At 36.8% G+C, this 14,391-nt stretch overlaps 1 protein-coding gene across 1 annotated transcript; it reads left to right on the forward strand.

Moving 5' to 3' along the window:
* Positions 1-3,028: 3,028 nt before the first annotated feature.
* LOC143614852 (4-hydroxy-3-methylbut-2-en-1-yl diphosphate synthase (ferredoxin), chloroplastic) lies at positions 3,029-8,237 on the forward strand. Its single transcript, XM_077088172.1, has 20 exons — positions 3,029-3,102; positions 3,947-4,187; positions 4,535-4,692; positions 4,876-4,982; positions 5,061-5,161; positions 5,245-5,321; positions 5,415-5,534; positions 5,625-5,855; positions 5,958-6,074; positions 6,150-6,224; positions 6,313-6,390; positions 6,474-6,533; positions 6,627-6,689; positions 6,782-6,926; positions 7,007-7,145; positions 7,240-7,317; positions 7,396-7,555; positions 7,632-7,730; positions 7,804-7,908; positions 8,036-8,237. The coding sequence occupies exons 2-20, from the start codon at positions 3,980-3,982 to the stop codon at positions 8,135-8,137; spliced, it is 2,223 nt and encodes a 740-aa protein (XP_076944287.1). The 5' UTR covers positions 3,029-3,102; positions 3,947-3,979; the 3' UTR covers positions 8,138-8,237.
* The last annotated feature ends 6,154 nt before the right edge of the window (positions 8,238-14,391 follow it).

The following is a 14,391-nucleotide window of genomic DNA, read 5'->3' on the forward strand; positions in this document are numbered from 1 at the left end:
GCGGAACCCTCAGAACCTGCTGTCCGTCGTTAACACCCTCACGTTCAATATCCTCCAGAGCTTGATCAACGTTACGAACTCCAGAAACCATGGTGATTGAATTTTTTAGATCTGGATGAGATCTGATTGCCGTTTGTAACAGTGGATGGCGCCAATGAAGAAACGTGGATCTACTCACTGGTAGCAGATCTACTTTCCTCGGGTGTGATTAAACTATTTCACCGATGGTTCTTCTGGATCCGAGTTCTTCCACCTACAAAATGAACAGCGCCGTTACTTACCCCTCAGAAAGGGACAGAGGGGTCCTCTTTGGGGTAACCCTCCGGCGTGAGAATCAGTATCTTTTGGAGAAGATAATAATGTTTGTAGGTAAGTCAATCTCAAGAGTATTGCTGAATCGCTGAATACCCTTGATGATGTGACTGTGTGTTTTTCTGTAACTGACTGTGAGTGAATATAATTCAATATGATTGAATGTGATATCACTGCTTGTAACTGTCAATGATTGAGTGTGAATGAATGTGTCATCAAAGTGGAGTTGATGCTGTATTTATAGTGCTAGGGTTTCCACTGGTTGGGCTCAGCCTCGTTGGCCTCCTCCAATCGCACTGCGCCATGTGTCCTCTGGGACACCTGGCGCTTTCTCGTTGGTTGTAATCATGTGGTAGCACATGTGTCATGCTGAGTTGTCGACCCTTCATTTGGCAGCTGTCAACATCAGCATATTCTTACTCCTTAAAAAGATGCCTTCTAGAAGATTGTCTGACGTGCACAATCAAGGTTGCCCTAATCCTGATTTGGATAAGGACGAGGTTGATTATGTGCACGTGTGATATGCGCCCATCCTGAGGATGCGCGAAGTCTTCTTTTTATTCTCACGCGCAGATATTTCATGCGCAGGTGTGATATGCACGAGCGTGTGATATGCGCCACGCGCTGGTGCGCCACGCGCATATGTGACGCGCGAGCATATGTGATGTGCAAGAGCATGCGATATGCGCCGCGCGCATATGTGATGCGCGAGCATATGATGCCTGAGCATGTTTTGTATGCGCCATGCGCCTGGGTTTTGGCTTTGTGCCTTCATAATGTCTTTATCTTGTGGGTTGACCCGCCTTACTTGGTGTTGAGGCGGGTACATACCTCTTCACCTTCTATGCCATAACTGAGTCTTCGATTCTCCTACCACCTGCATGCACTCAGCTTGTTCTGATCTTGTGGAGGCCATAAGGGGAAACATCTTGTTTTTCGTCATGTAAGAACTCAGAATAAGTCCTTTAACAGGATGATACACCCTGCATTCACCAGCTTGAATTATAAATGCCACTCCCTTATCTTGTAGCTGGCCGACACTAATAAGGTTTGATGTAAGCATGGGCAGATAGTACACCCCTGTTATGGTTTGAAACACTCCATTGACAAACACTCTAACACTTCCTCTTCCCTTTACCTCCAGTCTATGATCATTTCCCATTTTGACCTTGTGTTGATATGATTCATCCAATTCCGTGAACCATTGTTTTGCACCGGTCATATGGTTCGAGCAGGCTGAATCAATGAACCATACACCTCTAGTCTCTTCCTTTCCTCCATCTACAAATTTGGTCATCAAAACTTGAGTTTCAGCTTCATAAGTTTCGATAGAGGCCATAAGAACCAGCTCCTCATTTTCTTCATACTCAGTGTAATTTACTGGCCTACCCTCAGTTGGACACTCAAACTGAAAATGCCCAAATTGATGGCACTTGTAACATTCCACATTTGACTTATCAAATTGTGGTATGCCATTGTTGCCATTTGTGTCACCTTGTGATCTTCCACGACCTCTATCTCTGCCTCTGAACCCACGACCTCTGCCTCTTCCAGCCCCTCTACTCACACCTTGATCTGATTCGGTCTTCAACACTTGTTCTTCAGTGGTTCGTCTTTTTAATTTTTGTTCATGCACCAGCAAAGAGCTTTGCAGCTCATCAATGGACAGAGTGTCCAGATCTTTTGTCTCTTCAATGGTGCAAACAACAAAATTAAAATTCTCAGTCAAGGTTCGTAGTACCTTCTCCACAATTGTGACATCTGTCATGGTGTCCACTGCGTTTCTCATGTCATTTGAGACTATCATGACTCGCCCAAAATAGTCAATGACCGATTCACCGATCTTCATTTCAAGTAACTCAAATTCTCTCCTTAATCTCTGTAATTGTGCTCGTTTGACACTAGCAGAACCCTGGTACTTCATCTTCATAGCATCCCATATCTGTTTCGCCGTCTTCTTTTCGGTCATGGTTCGAAGAATCGATTTGTCAATCGATTGAAACAGATAGTTGCAAGCCTTCAAATCTTTCAGCCTGTTTTCTTCAAAATTCTTCTGTTGAGTCGCAGTTGCTTGTTCCCCTAGTCTGATTACTATGTACCCGTCTTCCACCACTCTCCAGTACTCCTTAGAGCGAAGTAGGGTTTCCATAACCATGCTCCAATGGTCGTAATCGCCGTCAAACTTTGGAACAGTCGTACTCTGGTACTGCGTTGCTTCGTCCCCCATAGAAGCTCACTCAAACCTCACCTTGATATCGCTCAATTTGTTGTGAATTTCACTCTGATACCAAATGTAGAAGTACAAATGGTATAAACACACACAATATTCTCACAAACTGATAATCTTCATTGATAACCAAAACAAAGCTTATAAAGGGAAAAACAGACACGACGAGAAACCACGAACTAACGTTCACCACTAACCTAACTAGAAATCAGGAAACTGAAAAACCACCCACGACTCAATCAAAACAAAGACATTAAACTGAGAAATAAAACAAACTAACAATAATTGAAAACCAACTCCGGTTCTTCCAAACCCGGTCTGAAACACCGGTTCATTTAATTGACCCAATAGTAAAAGGGTGTTGGGAAAGAGTAGCAGCAGCCAGTTATCAAAATATTAGATGCCAATTTGTCGTCATTGACCGGTTAACGGCGTTGCAGTCCCCGTTTGACTACCAATTGTTTAATTAATTAAGACAATACTTTAATCCAATCCCTTATAACAACAACAAACCACACTCCCCATTCAGTTCAATTCAATTGCTTCATTCACTCCACAATCAGGTGCTTCAATTCCAATTAGCATAAGGTACGTACGTACGTATCACCCACTAATCTCACCTGCTTTCATTCAATTTCGATACTGTTGCAGCTTAATTTGATGATTAACGGTTAGTTACGTCTTTCAAATGTCTAAATCAGTTAGGTGAGTTGTTGTAACAAGTTGAAATATCAGAATTACTGTGGCTGTCATCGATTTACTTATTGCATGCAAAGTTTAATCGAAATGAAAATTAGGTTTCCGTATTCGATTCGTGTGAAGGATTTGTTTCAGTCAATTCTGTTTATTACTGTATTAGATACAATTTGCCTTGTGGTTTTATGTTTGTTATAATTTAAATTAAAATTGTTAGATATTTTAGTGTAACTGGATTGACTTGTGATGAATCATAATATTCATCAAACAAGTCGGTAGGTGACGGGTGGACGCTTGTTTGAGTTTATTATGATTTAACGTATTGTAACCTCACTGGAAGCCCCTTGGTGGTCTGAGAGGAGAGCTACCGAATTATTTCGATCTGAAAGTGTTTCACGATCTCAGATTATCCAAGCGTTACGAAGTATGAATCCCCAACAAAAATTAGGATGGGTTTTGTATGTAGTAATTTGTTACAATTTGTTGTGTAGGTAGCAGTTTATTCCCTTCAAAAAGTTAGAAATCTAACTAATTTTTAAGTTAAAATTCCTCTGATTATCTTTAAACTCATGTTTCCTTTCTAATGTGCGGAAAGAAGGGAGTGCATATGAGTGGTATTGCTTTGACTTGATCAATTTTTATGGAGAAAATAATTGGTATGAATTTAATATTTTTAAGACATTAATTTTATATTGGTCTATTATGCTTCAGGATTATAGGGATTGTGGATTTTTGTTTGTGACGATGGCGACAGGAGCTGCTCCAGCTTCCTTTATGAGTTTAAAGGGCAGGAATGATGGTTTAGGATTTGCGAAAACTTCTGATTTTGTCAAGGTTTCAGACATGAGGAGGGTTAAGTTTCAACGAACCAAGGTTTTTGTGATAAAAAATTCAAACCCTGGTTCAGATGTTGCAGAATTCCGGCCTGCTTCTGAAGGGAGTCCTCTGTTAGGTACATGCTCTACTGTTTACTCTTGTACATACAGTTTTAACCTATATATCATACACTTTTAATGATGCCGCAATCATCGTAATTTGAATGCGATGTTCTGATTTTGTATATCACTAACTACATAGTAAGTTTGTATTTCATTTGGTTATTGAAAATGAGGGGTGGAAACAGTTTTCACTAGGCTCATAAGATACTTAGTACTTACTAGCTTGTATGAATGTGGATTTACTAAGAATAATTACCCAAATTTGGCTATTTGTGTCGTTTTAGCTTTAACATGCATTTTTTTTGCTTGTATCACAATGAAAAATAAAGTTTATGAATCTTTATTTCTTTGTTTTTGGTAGTTCCTGTACAGAAGTATTGTGAATCCACACATAAAACCATCAGGAGGAAAACCCGCACAGTAATGGTTGGAGATGTTGCTCTTGGCAGTGATCACCCCATAAGAATTCAAACAATGACCACATCTGATACTAAGGATGTGGCTGCAACTGTCGAACAGGTTCTTGTTTTTCATTGATTTACTTTTTATTAATGTTGAATGTATATTCATATTCTAAAAGAATACAATGTTGATGTATCACACCACTTATTTTCAGAAAAAATCTTAACGGATATGGAAGATATAAAATGTATAGTTTGCTAATGTAATGATTGCTGAGTTCGTTAGTCTTCTGTTTAACAGGTCATGCAAATAGCTGATAGAGGAGCTGACATTGTTAGAATCACAGTGCAAGGGAAAAGAGAGGCAGATGCATGTTTTGAAATTAAAAACACCCTTGTTCAAAAAAAGTAGGTCTACTTAGACTTTTTTGGAATTTGTTTTTCTCTTCTGGCTCAAGTTATCTAATAAATCATGTACATTTGTAGCTATAACATACCTCTGGTGGCAGACATTCATTTTGCACCTTCAGTTGCACTGCGGGTTGCTGAATGTTTTGACAAAATCCGTGTCAACCCTGGAAATTTTGGTACAAATTTAACACCGTGTTTCTTTTATCAATTTTTTTTTCTTTATTCAAATTGTTCAATCTTTTGGCTTTATTTCTCGCAGCTGATCGACGTGCCCAGTTTGAGCAGTTGGAGTATACTGATGATGATTATCAAAAGGAACTTGAGCATATCGAGAAGGTACATTTCACACTCTAGATTTATCTATCTTTGCTCAGTTATCAACTTGAAAGTTAATTGATTTTATTATACATGTGCTTTCTGGTACACCAGGTTTTTGTCCCTTTGGTTGAAAAATGCAAGAAATATGGAAGAGCAATGCGTATTGGAACCAATCATGGTAGTCTTTCAGATCGTATCATGAGCTACTATGGAGATTCTCCTAGGGGCATGGTAAGCAGCTTACTTACCATAGTTTAGGTTTGTCTTAATTTTTCATAAGTTGTCACTTATGTCACTCAAACTTTGATTTATTTTCCACAGGTTGAGTCTGCATTTGAGTTTGCAAGAATCTGTAGAAAACTAGACTTCCACAATTTTGTATTTTCAATGAAAGCAAGCAATCCAGTAATTATGGTTCAAGCATACCGTCTTCTTGTAGCTGAAATGTATGTCCAGGGTTGGGACTATCCTTTGCATTTGGGAGTCACTGAAGCCGGTGAGGGTGAAGATGGTCGTATGAAATCTGCAATTGGTATCGGGACCCTTCTTCAGGTTAGATTATTCTTCATGCTACTTCATTTTTTTAAAAAATGATTTTTATAAATCCATACACATTGTTCAAATAATCATATGCTTAATTTGTCTGGTACACAGGATGGTCTTGGTGATACTATTAGGGTTTCCCTTACAGAACCTCCAGAGGAAGAAATAGACCCATGTAGGAAATTAGCCAATCTTGGTATGAAAGCATCCCAAATTCAACAAGGGGTGGTAAGTTTTTACTTAAGTTTTTAATCATTTAAATACTTATGTCTACTGTAATTCTAATAGCACTTAAATTTCTAGGCACCATTTGAAGAGAAACATAGACGTTATTTTGATTTTCAAAGGAGAACTGGTGATTTGCCCGTGCAGAAGGAGGTTCGTTTGTGACACTCCACAAAATGATAATATTTTCTTATCATACTTTTTTTCTTAAATATATATCAATTAATTTATTGCATGACAGGGTGAAGAGGTAGATTATAGAGGTGTGCTCCACCGTGATGGCTCTGTTCTCATGTCTGTTTCTCTGGATCAACTCAAGGTTTATTAAATTCTCAGTTCTGAAAACTTTTTATTACCATTAATTTATCCATTATAAACTTTTGCATTTTCTATTTTGTCCAGACACCTGAACTCTTCTACAGATCATTAGCTGCAAAACTTGTGCTTGGTATGCCATTTAAGGTCAGTTCATTCTTTGTTACTTGATTTATAAGTGCTTGTTAATGGTCCTTAACACTGTATCTGTTAACTCATAATATATGATTTTTTATTCAGGATCTTGCAACTGTAGATTCTATCTTATTGAGAGAGCTTCCACCAGCAGACGATAAAGATGCTGTAAGAAACCTTTCCATCAATCATTTATTGTGTCAAACACGATTACAATATTATTTTGTTTCAATATTAATCTAATTTTATATACTTGACAGCGACTAGCTCTTAAAAGGTTGATTGATGTAAGTATGGGAGTTATAACTCCTTTGTCAGAACAATTGACAAAGCCTTTGCCAAACGCCATAGTCTTGGTAAATCTGAATGAGTTATCAACTGGAGCTCATAAGCTCTTACCAGAAGGTAAAATTCAGTTTTCACCAGCCAACTTTCAAGAACCAGTTTTGGTTCTCATATGGCATATTAAATGGTTAAATTTTCAGGCACACGTTTGGTGGTGTCTGTACGTGGTGACGAATCATACGAAGAACTAGAAGTTCTGGAAAGCATTGATGCTACAATGATTCTTCATGATCTACCATATTCAGATGAAAAAACTGGCAGAGTGCATGCTGCTAGAAGGTAGTAGTTGTCACAGCTTCACTAATTATTAATAATCATAACTTTCTTTTAATTACAGCAAACATATATAATTTTGCTCTCTTCATTTTGACAGGCTATTTGAATATCTATCAGAAAATTCACTTAACTTCCCTGTTCTTCACCACATAACGTTCCCAAAGGGAATTCCGAGGTAATTTACTGAACCGTGTTTATTTTTTATAATTATTTGTTAATTTAGTGCTGTTTAACTTGTTTTATTTATTTGCAGGGATGATTTGGTGATTCATGCGGGTGCAAATGCTGGTGCACTTTTAGTTGATGGACTTGGAGATGGAATCTTACTAGAAGCAGCAGATCAAGATTTTGAATTTCTCAGGAATACATCTTTCAATTTGCTTCAAGGATGCAGAATGCGAAACACTAAGACAGTAAGGAATTAAAATATTTATTTGTTTGGTGGTTTCACATTTGTTGTTACTTAGTTTGTTTTTAAAACGCTTACAGGAATATGTCTCGTGCCCATCTTGTGGTAGAACTCTATTTGATCTTCAAGTTATAAGTGCAGAAATTAGAGAAAAAACATCGCATTTGCCTGGTGTTTCGGTAATCACTAAATCCCTTCAATACACTGATTAGATAATCTTTTTGATCACTTATCTTTATTCCTTTATGGCAGATTGCGATTATGGGTTGCATAGTAAATGGACCAGGGGAGATGGCGGATGCAGATTTTGGATATGTTGGCGGTGCTCCTGGAAAGATTGATCTTTATGTTGGAAAGGTACACGACTCTTCTTCTCTTTTCTTTTCTATAGAAAGTTAACGGGTCAACCCGCTGAATCCATTTTGACCCATTAACTGATCAGTCCATTTTGCATCGTTTCTAATTATGCACGTTATACTTTCAGACTGTGGTAAAAAGAGCAATTGAAATGGAGAATGCAACGGATGCGTTGATTCAACTAATCAAAGATCATGGTCGTTGGGTCGACCCGCCTGTGGAAGAGTAAGATGAGTGGATTGTTCCATTTAAATGTAGGCACCTGAGAATATTAAGGTTATATTAATTGTATTGTGTTCAATAAAAGGTGATGAAACTGGTATCTGTTATATATTTACGTTATGTGAAACCGATACACAAGAGCAGAGTTTCGGAAGGAAGAAAGTTTAGTACAAAGGATTAGCTAACTAACTAATAACACCTTGATTTGAGTTGGTTAATCATTTACAAAATGAACCTTTAATCTATGGAACAGGTTCAAAACAACCCTCTTTAAGTATCACCACTTATTAGTTCGTAACACAAATGTAGGCGCCAAGAACATTAATCTTATCCTTGATGTTTCATCATGTTGAGGTTGGGTTGGGCCGTTGGGGGACTATTTCTTTGTGAATTTGGTCCATTTCTTTGTGTTCAATGTTTGATAGTTGACTGTGGTTTATACATAAGGCTTTAGCTTTCATTTATCTTTGAAGTTAAATATCAGCTATCAATTTGGCGATAGGCCAAGTCTTGGACTATAATATTGATCTACTTTGCCCCAAGTTGGTTGGTTTATTAGATAGGGGTGTTAATCGTGTTGGGTTGACGATTGGCGGGTTAATAGGTTTTGGGTTGGCGTGTTGAGATTCTTCAACCCTAACCCAACTCATATATTTATTCGTGTCGTGTCGACCCATTAAAATTCATGTCGTGTTTCACGTCTACCTGTTTTACGTTCGTTTACTAATATGAGTAATACCTAGTGGCTTAACAATAACCTAGACAATCAATTACTGTTATAAATATAAAACATTTTAATAATCTTTTGATAGATCTAATTGTTTTTGTGTACGTGCTTATTACCCATTTTCAATTAACAAATTTAGGTTCACATATTTTGCTCAATACAAAAACAAACGGAATTATTAAAATAATAAGAGAATAGATGGTTATAACTAATAAAATAAAAATTTTGGAAGTAAATAGTTGATAAAAAAAATTAAAAAGTAAATAGTTTAATTTTTAAAAGTTAATAGATATATGAAAAATTATAAATCAAAGTATTTAACTTTAAAATTTAACACTTCTTATCTTTAAAATCAAAATATTAACTTCTTTAAAATTCTTAAACGAGTTAACAAGTCTACCCACTTTTTAACAGGTCGGGCCCGGGTTGACTCAATTTTTAAACGGGTTGGTTTCGGGTTAACCTGTTTAAAGAAAACAAATCGTATCGGCTAACTCAAAACCTATATTTTTTATGTCAGGTTCGTGTCAAGTTTTGGATCATCTCAAATCTCAGGAATTGACGGTCCTAATTTTAGATACACACCTGTCTCAGTCCTAATAATTAATTAAGACCATCCGTAGTGGTGAGTTATGGGAAACGTTTTGGCCCATAATGCTATAGGCACCCCCCCCCCCCCCCCGCGTTTTGGGTGTTCAAAATCACCCAAGCGTTTTGTGGATAATGCATGTTGGCTCAAAATAAAAAAAAAATCATTTTTTAATTCCCTAACGGTGTAAAAGTGTAAAGGTGACTGGGCGTCACGTGACGCATAATGGCCAAGGGCAGAGCGTTATGACTACACCATCTTTTTTGTAAAAAACCATAACTCTAAATCTTTAACTGGACGTCGTGTAACGCACAACGCCCAAAAGTCAGGCATTATGATTACAAATTGTCTTAAGAGCGTGTTGCAAAAAGTAAAAACATAATAATGCCTAAAGGGTGTCTCGTCCCATGCCATGTCTATCAAAATTTATCATCTCAAAAACATCATAACTTTTTTCACATTATCACATTTTATATTTATTCTAGAGTTAATGGCCATTTTTGTCCTTATGGTTTGCTATTTTCGCCACTTCAGTTCAAAGTTTGAAATTTTGTCAATTTCGTTCTCATGGTTTTGAAAATTGGCCAATTACGTCCCACCGTCTAACGACATCCAAATATGTCGTTAATTTAAGGGGTATTTTCGTCTATTACATTTTACTAAATATTTTAATAAATAAGTAAAAAAAAAATTCTTTTTCTCTTTCTTCTTCAACTCATCCTCCACCACCATCCCCAACCCACCATCACAGCCACCTGACCACCTCACATCTCAAACCAAAACTTTACAATAAACCCCCAACCAACCCATCTTCCATCTCCCCTAAATCAATACTGGGTTAACCCTTAATTTACCCTCCAGTTCATTATTCGATGCCAAGAATCTGATGGCCGGGATTTGGGATTTTCGCCAGAAAAACGAGCGGAAACCCACGAAAATCTACCGCTTACGACCACCTACCGGCACCGGAGAGACGAAGTCACGAAACCCTAGGCAGAACATTACAACGTGACTCCGCCGATTTTCAAACCACTTTAAAATCGAAGATAGAAAAAGCTTAGCACAACCACTTGATGGTGTAGTAGTGGTGCAGTCGGCTGGGCTTGAGTTTGGGGAAATCATGTGACGAAATCTGAGTTTTTTTGTGGTGATAGTAACACGCGGTGGGGCTGATAGGATGCGGTGGTCATAGGCGGTGGTTGTGGTGGTCATAAGTGGTCGTGGGTTGGTGGTGGCTGCCTGACTTCCGGTTGAGAGAGAGAGTTTATATTCTTTTAGGTTATATATATATATATATAGGGGAAGGTTAACATACAAATGAAATAAACGTGCTAAACGTGAGAATCAATAAGAGTAATTATATATACAAGTAGAGTAATTATGTAATTACTCTACGATAATTACTCTATGGTGTAATTACATAATTACTCTACTTTATATGACTCGTGTAGGGGTTATACGAGTCGTATATTGAAGAGTGCGGAGGGGACATTGTGACAGCTTTTTCAGTCTAAACGAGTCGTATGTTTGAGAGGAAAGTTTGTTCATCGCCGCAGAGCGGTTTGAATAATGTATGCCATTATAAAGAAAAAATTTTATAAAAAAAAAAAAAGAAAGGAGTGTAATGGTTTATAGGAGAGAGAATTTTTTTTTTGGGTTTCTAGGGGTTCCGTCATTTGAAATGGCGGAACCCACCATGATTGCAGAACGTGTCAGAAATGGTCTGGTGACCTGGAGGTTATTTTGGTGTTCCGCCATTTGAAATGACGGAAGTGACATGTTAACCACATGTCATGCCATTTGAAATGACGGAATCTTCCGTCATTTGAAATGGCGAAAGTGAATAGTACCAACAATTTATGACATGAAATGACTTTTCTGGAATCTTTTTGACAACACTATTCACTTTCGCCATTTCAAATGGCTTGAGTGAATAGTATGGTAAAAAACAACAAAAAGACTTGTCAAATGTATTTAATGTGTGGTAAAATAGTAAGTAGAAATGTGTGTTATAAAAATGTCATTGTTCACTTCTGCCATTTGAAATGGCGGAAGTGAATAGTGTGGTCAAAAAAGTATCAGAAAAGTCATGTCATGTCATAAATTATCGTACTGTTTACTTCCGCCATTTCAAATGGCGAAAGTGAATAGTTTGGTCAACAAGCCCTCGTCAGATGTGTCCGGTATTATACTATTCACTTACGTCATTTCAAATGGCGGAACATATGGTTAATATGTCACTTCCGCCATTTGAAATGGCGGAATACCAAAATAACCTTCTAGGTCACCAGACCATTTCTGACACGTTCTACAATCATGGTGGGTTCCGCCATTTTAAATGGCGGAACACCTAGAAACCCAAAAAATTTTCTCTCTCCTATAAACTATTAGGCTGAGTGTAGTGGGCGTGGGCTAGGGCGACAAACGGGTGAGAAGATGCTAGAACCCCCCCCCCCTCCCCGAGGCGATAAATGGGCGAAAAGGGGCCGGTTGTTTTTGTCGCCGGAGTGTTAAGAAAAGAATAATATTATATATATATATATATATATATATATATATATATATATATATATATATATATAAACATACACCCTTCTTCTCCATTTTATACACAATTCATACCCAAATTCTTACAAAAAATTAGCAAAATGAATCCTAGAAACAACCCGAACCAACCGAACTACCAATTCCCTGCTTTCGGTCAAACGTATGGTTCGCAACCGAGCCAACCGAACTTACAATGGAACCCGATGAACCTAAACCAACCGAGCTATCCGGTTCAATTTTCCGACCCGAACCTAAACATGTACGCCAACTATCTCAGCCCCCAAACAACAAGAAAAGCTGAATCAGACGTTGGAATTACATCAAATGAAAGACGACTACGAATCCCTCAAAGCGGAGGGGTTTCACGAGGATGCCGCATTATTGTTTCAACGACGACGCGAAAAAATGCGCGAATATTACGGATATTAGTTTCTTTTTTTTAGTTATGTTTTTTTTTTTTATTTTTTTCTTTAGTTATGTTTTTTTATATTTTTAATTATGTATTTTTTTTAGTTATGTTTTTTTTTGTGTTTCTTTTTAATTTTAATGCATTTTTATTTTATTATTTAAATAAATTAGTTTTTATTTGATTAGTTTAATTATAAAAAGAAAATAATAAAAAAAGATACTGTGGGCTCAACTTACAGCCTCTACATCATTACACCCCAAAACCAAATTCGTCTTCCTTACTAACTGGGCACCACGTGTCATAATTCACCCTCATTTGTAGTCCTGCAGTATACATAGCCTTACAACTCTTTCATTTTTCCTATTTATAAAATTTTTTCCATTATAAATGGAAACCATTGGTTCATAAAAAGGCGCCAATTTCCATAGAATTATTACTGGCACAAGAAAACAAATATTTTCAATGTTATATCAACAGTGGGTCAAACAAACACTTGAGACTAATTTCTTATTTGGTATTCATACAAATTGTTGCAAACTAACAATCCAAATAACTGGATACCTACCAACTATTAACAACATTCATATGCAATGCATGATGGAAATTTAAGAAACTAAACAACTTGTTCCAAAACTCTTATTAGACACTGAAGAATGTGACGAGTGACGTACCACCTTCCACAATGCAACAATACAGCCGCCACCAACAACTCCGATCACAATTCTCGTCAGCTTCATCTTTGTATTTGTGGATTTATTATTACCAGCTGTAATTGCCACTTCCGGTGGTGATGAAGGTGGAAACGCATACGTTGGAGAACCGATTGATGATGATGATGAATTTGAAGTGGTGATTGAAAGCAATAGCAGCAGCAGCGTGAAAGCAACTAAGACGTGGGTGGACGCCATTGATGGAATGGAAGATGAAGATGAAGATGAAGATGAAGATGAAGATGAAGATGAAGATGATATGATGATGGTGGTGGTTAGGTAAGTTAGGGTTTATGGAATGTGTAGTAGGATGTGGAAATTTTGTATATATTGTAGATATAATCGATTACAACTAATTTACATTTTAATTCAGGCCGCCGGGGTGTAAGAGTTATGTTGCCAAAATGATTGCTCTAACTATATAACATAAGGCCAATCTTAGCATGTACTTTTGTGAAGCACAATGTGAAGAGAGAGGAGAGGCGGCGTTTTTAGTAAAAACACTTTAAACTTTAAATTTTATCTTTAGTATTTTCAATTAAGATCTCCATTAGCTAATTACTTGAAACTATATCATCTACCACCACTAACAAACGATTAAAGTTTTCCAACCTCATTATGGTGTTCTAAGCTTGAAGTCAAATGGGTCAATTGAAAGGTGAGAACTTAATCTATTTGGTATTTTTGACAACATGTTATAAGTCTAAATTCTAAACTTTGATTAAGCCTATTATATTCTTGCTTTATAAATCACTACAAATCTTAATTATGTCTTAACAATTATATTGTTTGTAATTTTGTAGTGCCCGACTCAACCAGGAAATACCGAGTGTGGTTATTACGTCTTAAATTTCATGAAGAAGATCGTTCATGAAGGACTTCAAGTCCTCATTGATAACAATGCAAGTAAAATTTATTTATTTTAATATTTTTCAGCTTTATTGTGATTTATATGTCCTTTTTAGCTTAAAGGGAAAATTGGTCATTTGGCCAATTGATTCAAATGATAAAGTTTAGGGGTGTTCTTAGTTTTTAACATATCAAGTTTTTTCTTCAACTTAGGTTGGGAGATAGCTGCAAATAAAAATATATATACATCGAAAGTGTTTTTTTTTTATTTCACACCGATGTAAATAAAAATAAAAGAGTTATTTGTTGTAATTAGATGAAGTCCTTTTTAGTATTTGCTGCAAGTGTCTATTAAATTCTTCGGTATTTCTAAATACTCAATATTAGCTGTGGGTTATTTGAAATGGTTATCTTCACTCGAAGGGGTGTT

The sequence above is a fragment of the Bidens hawaiensis genome, unplaced genomic scaffold (genome assembly GCF_021521415.1).
Source record: "Bidens hawaiensis isolate Kalapana, Puna unplaced genomic scaffold, B.hawaiensis_p1.1 tig00041212_1, whole genome shotgun sequence".
NCBI lineage: Eukaryota > Viridiplantae > Streptophyta > Magnoliopsida > Asterales > Asteraceae > Bidens > Bidens hawaiensis.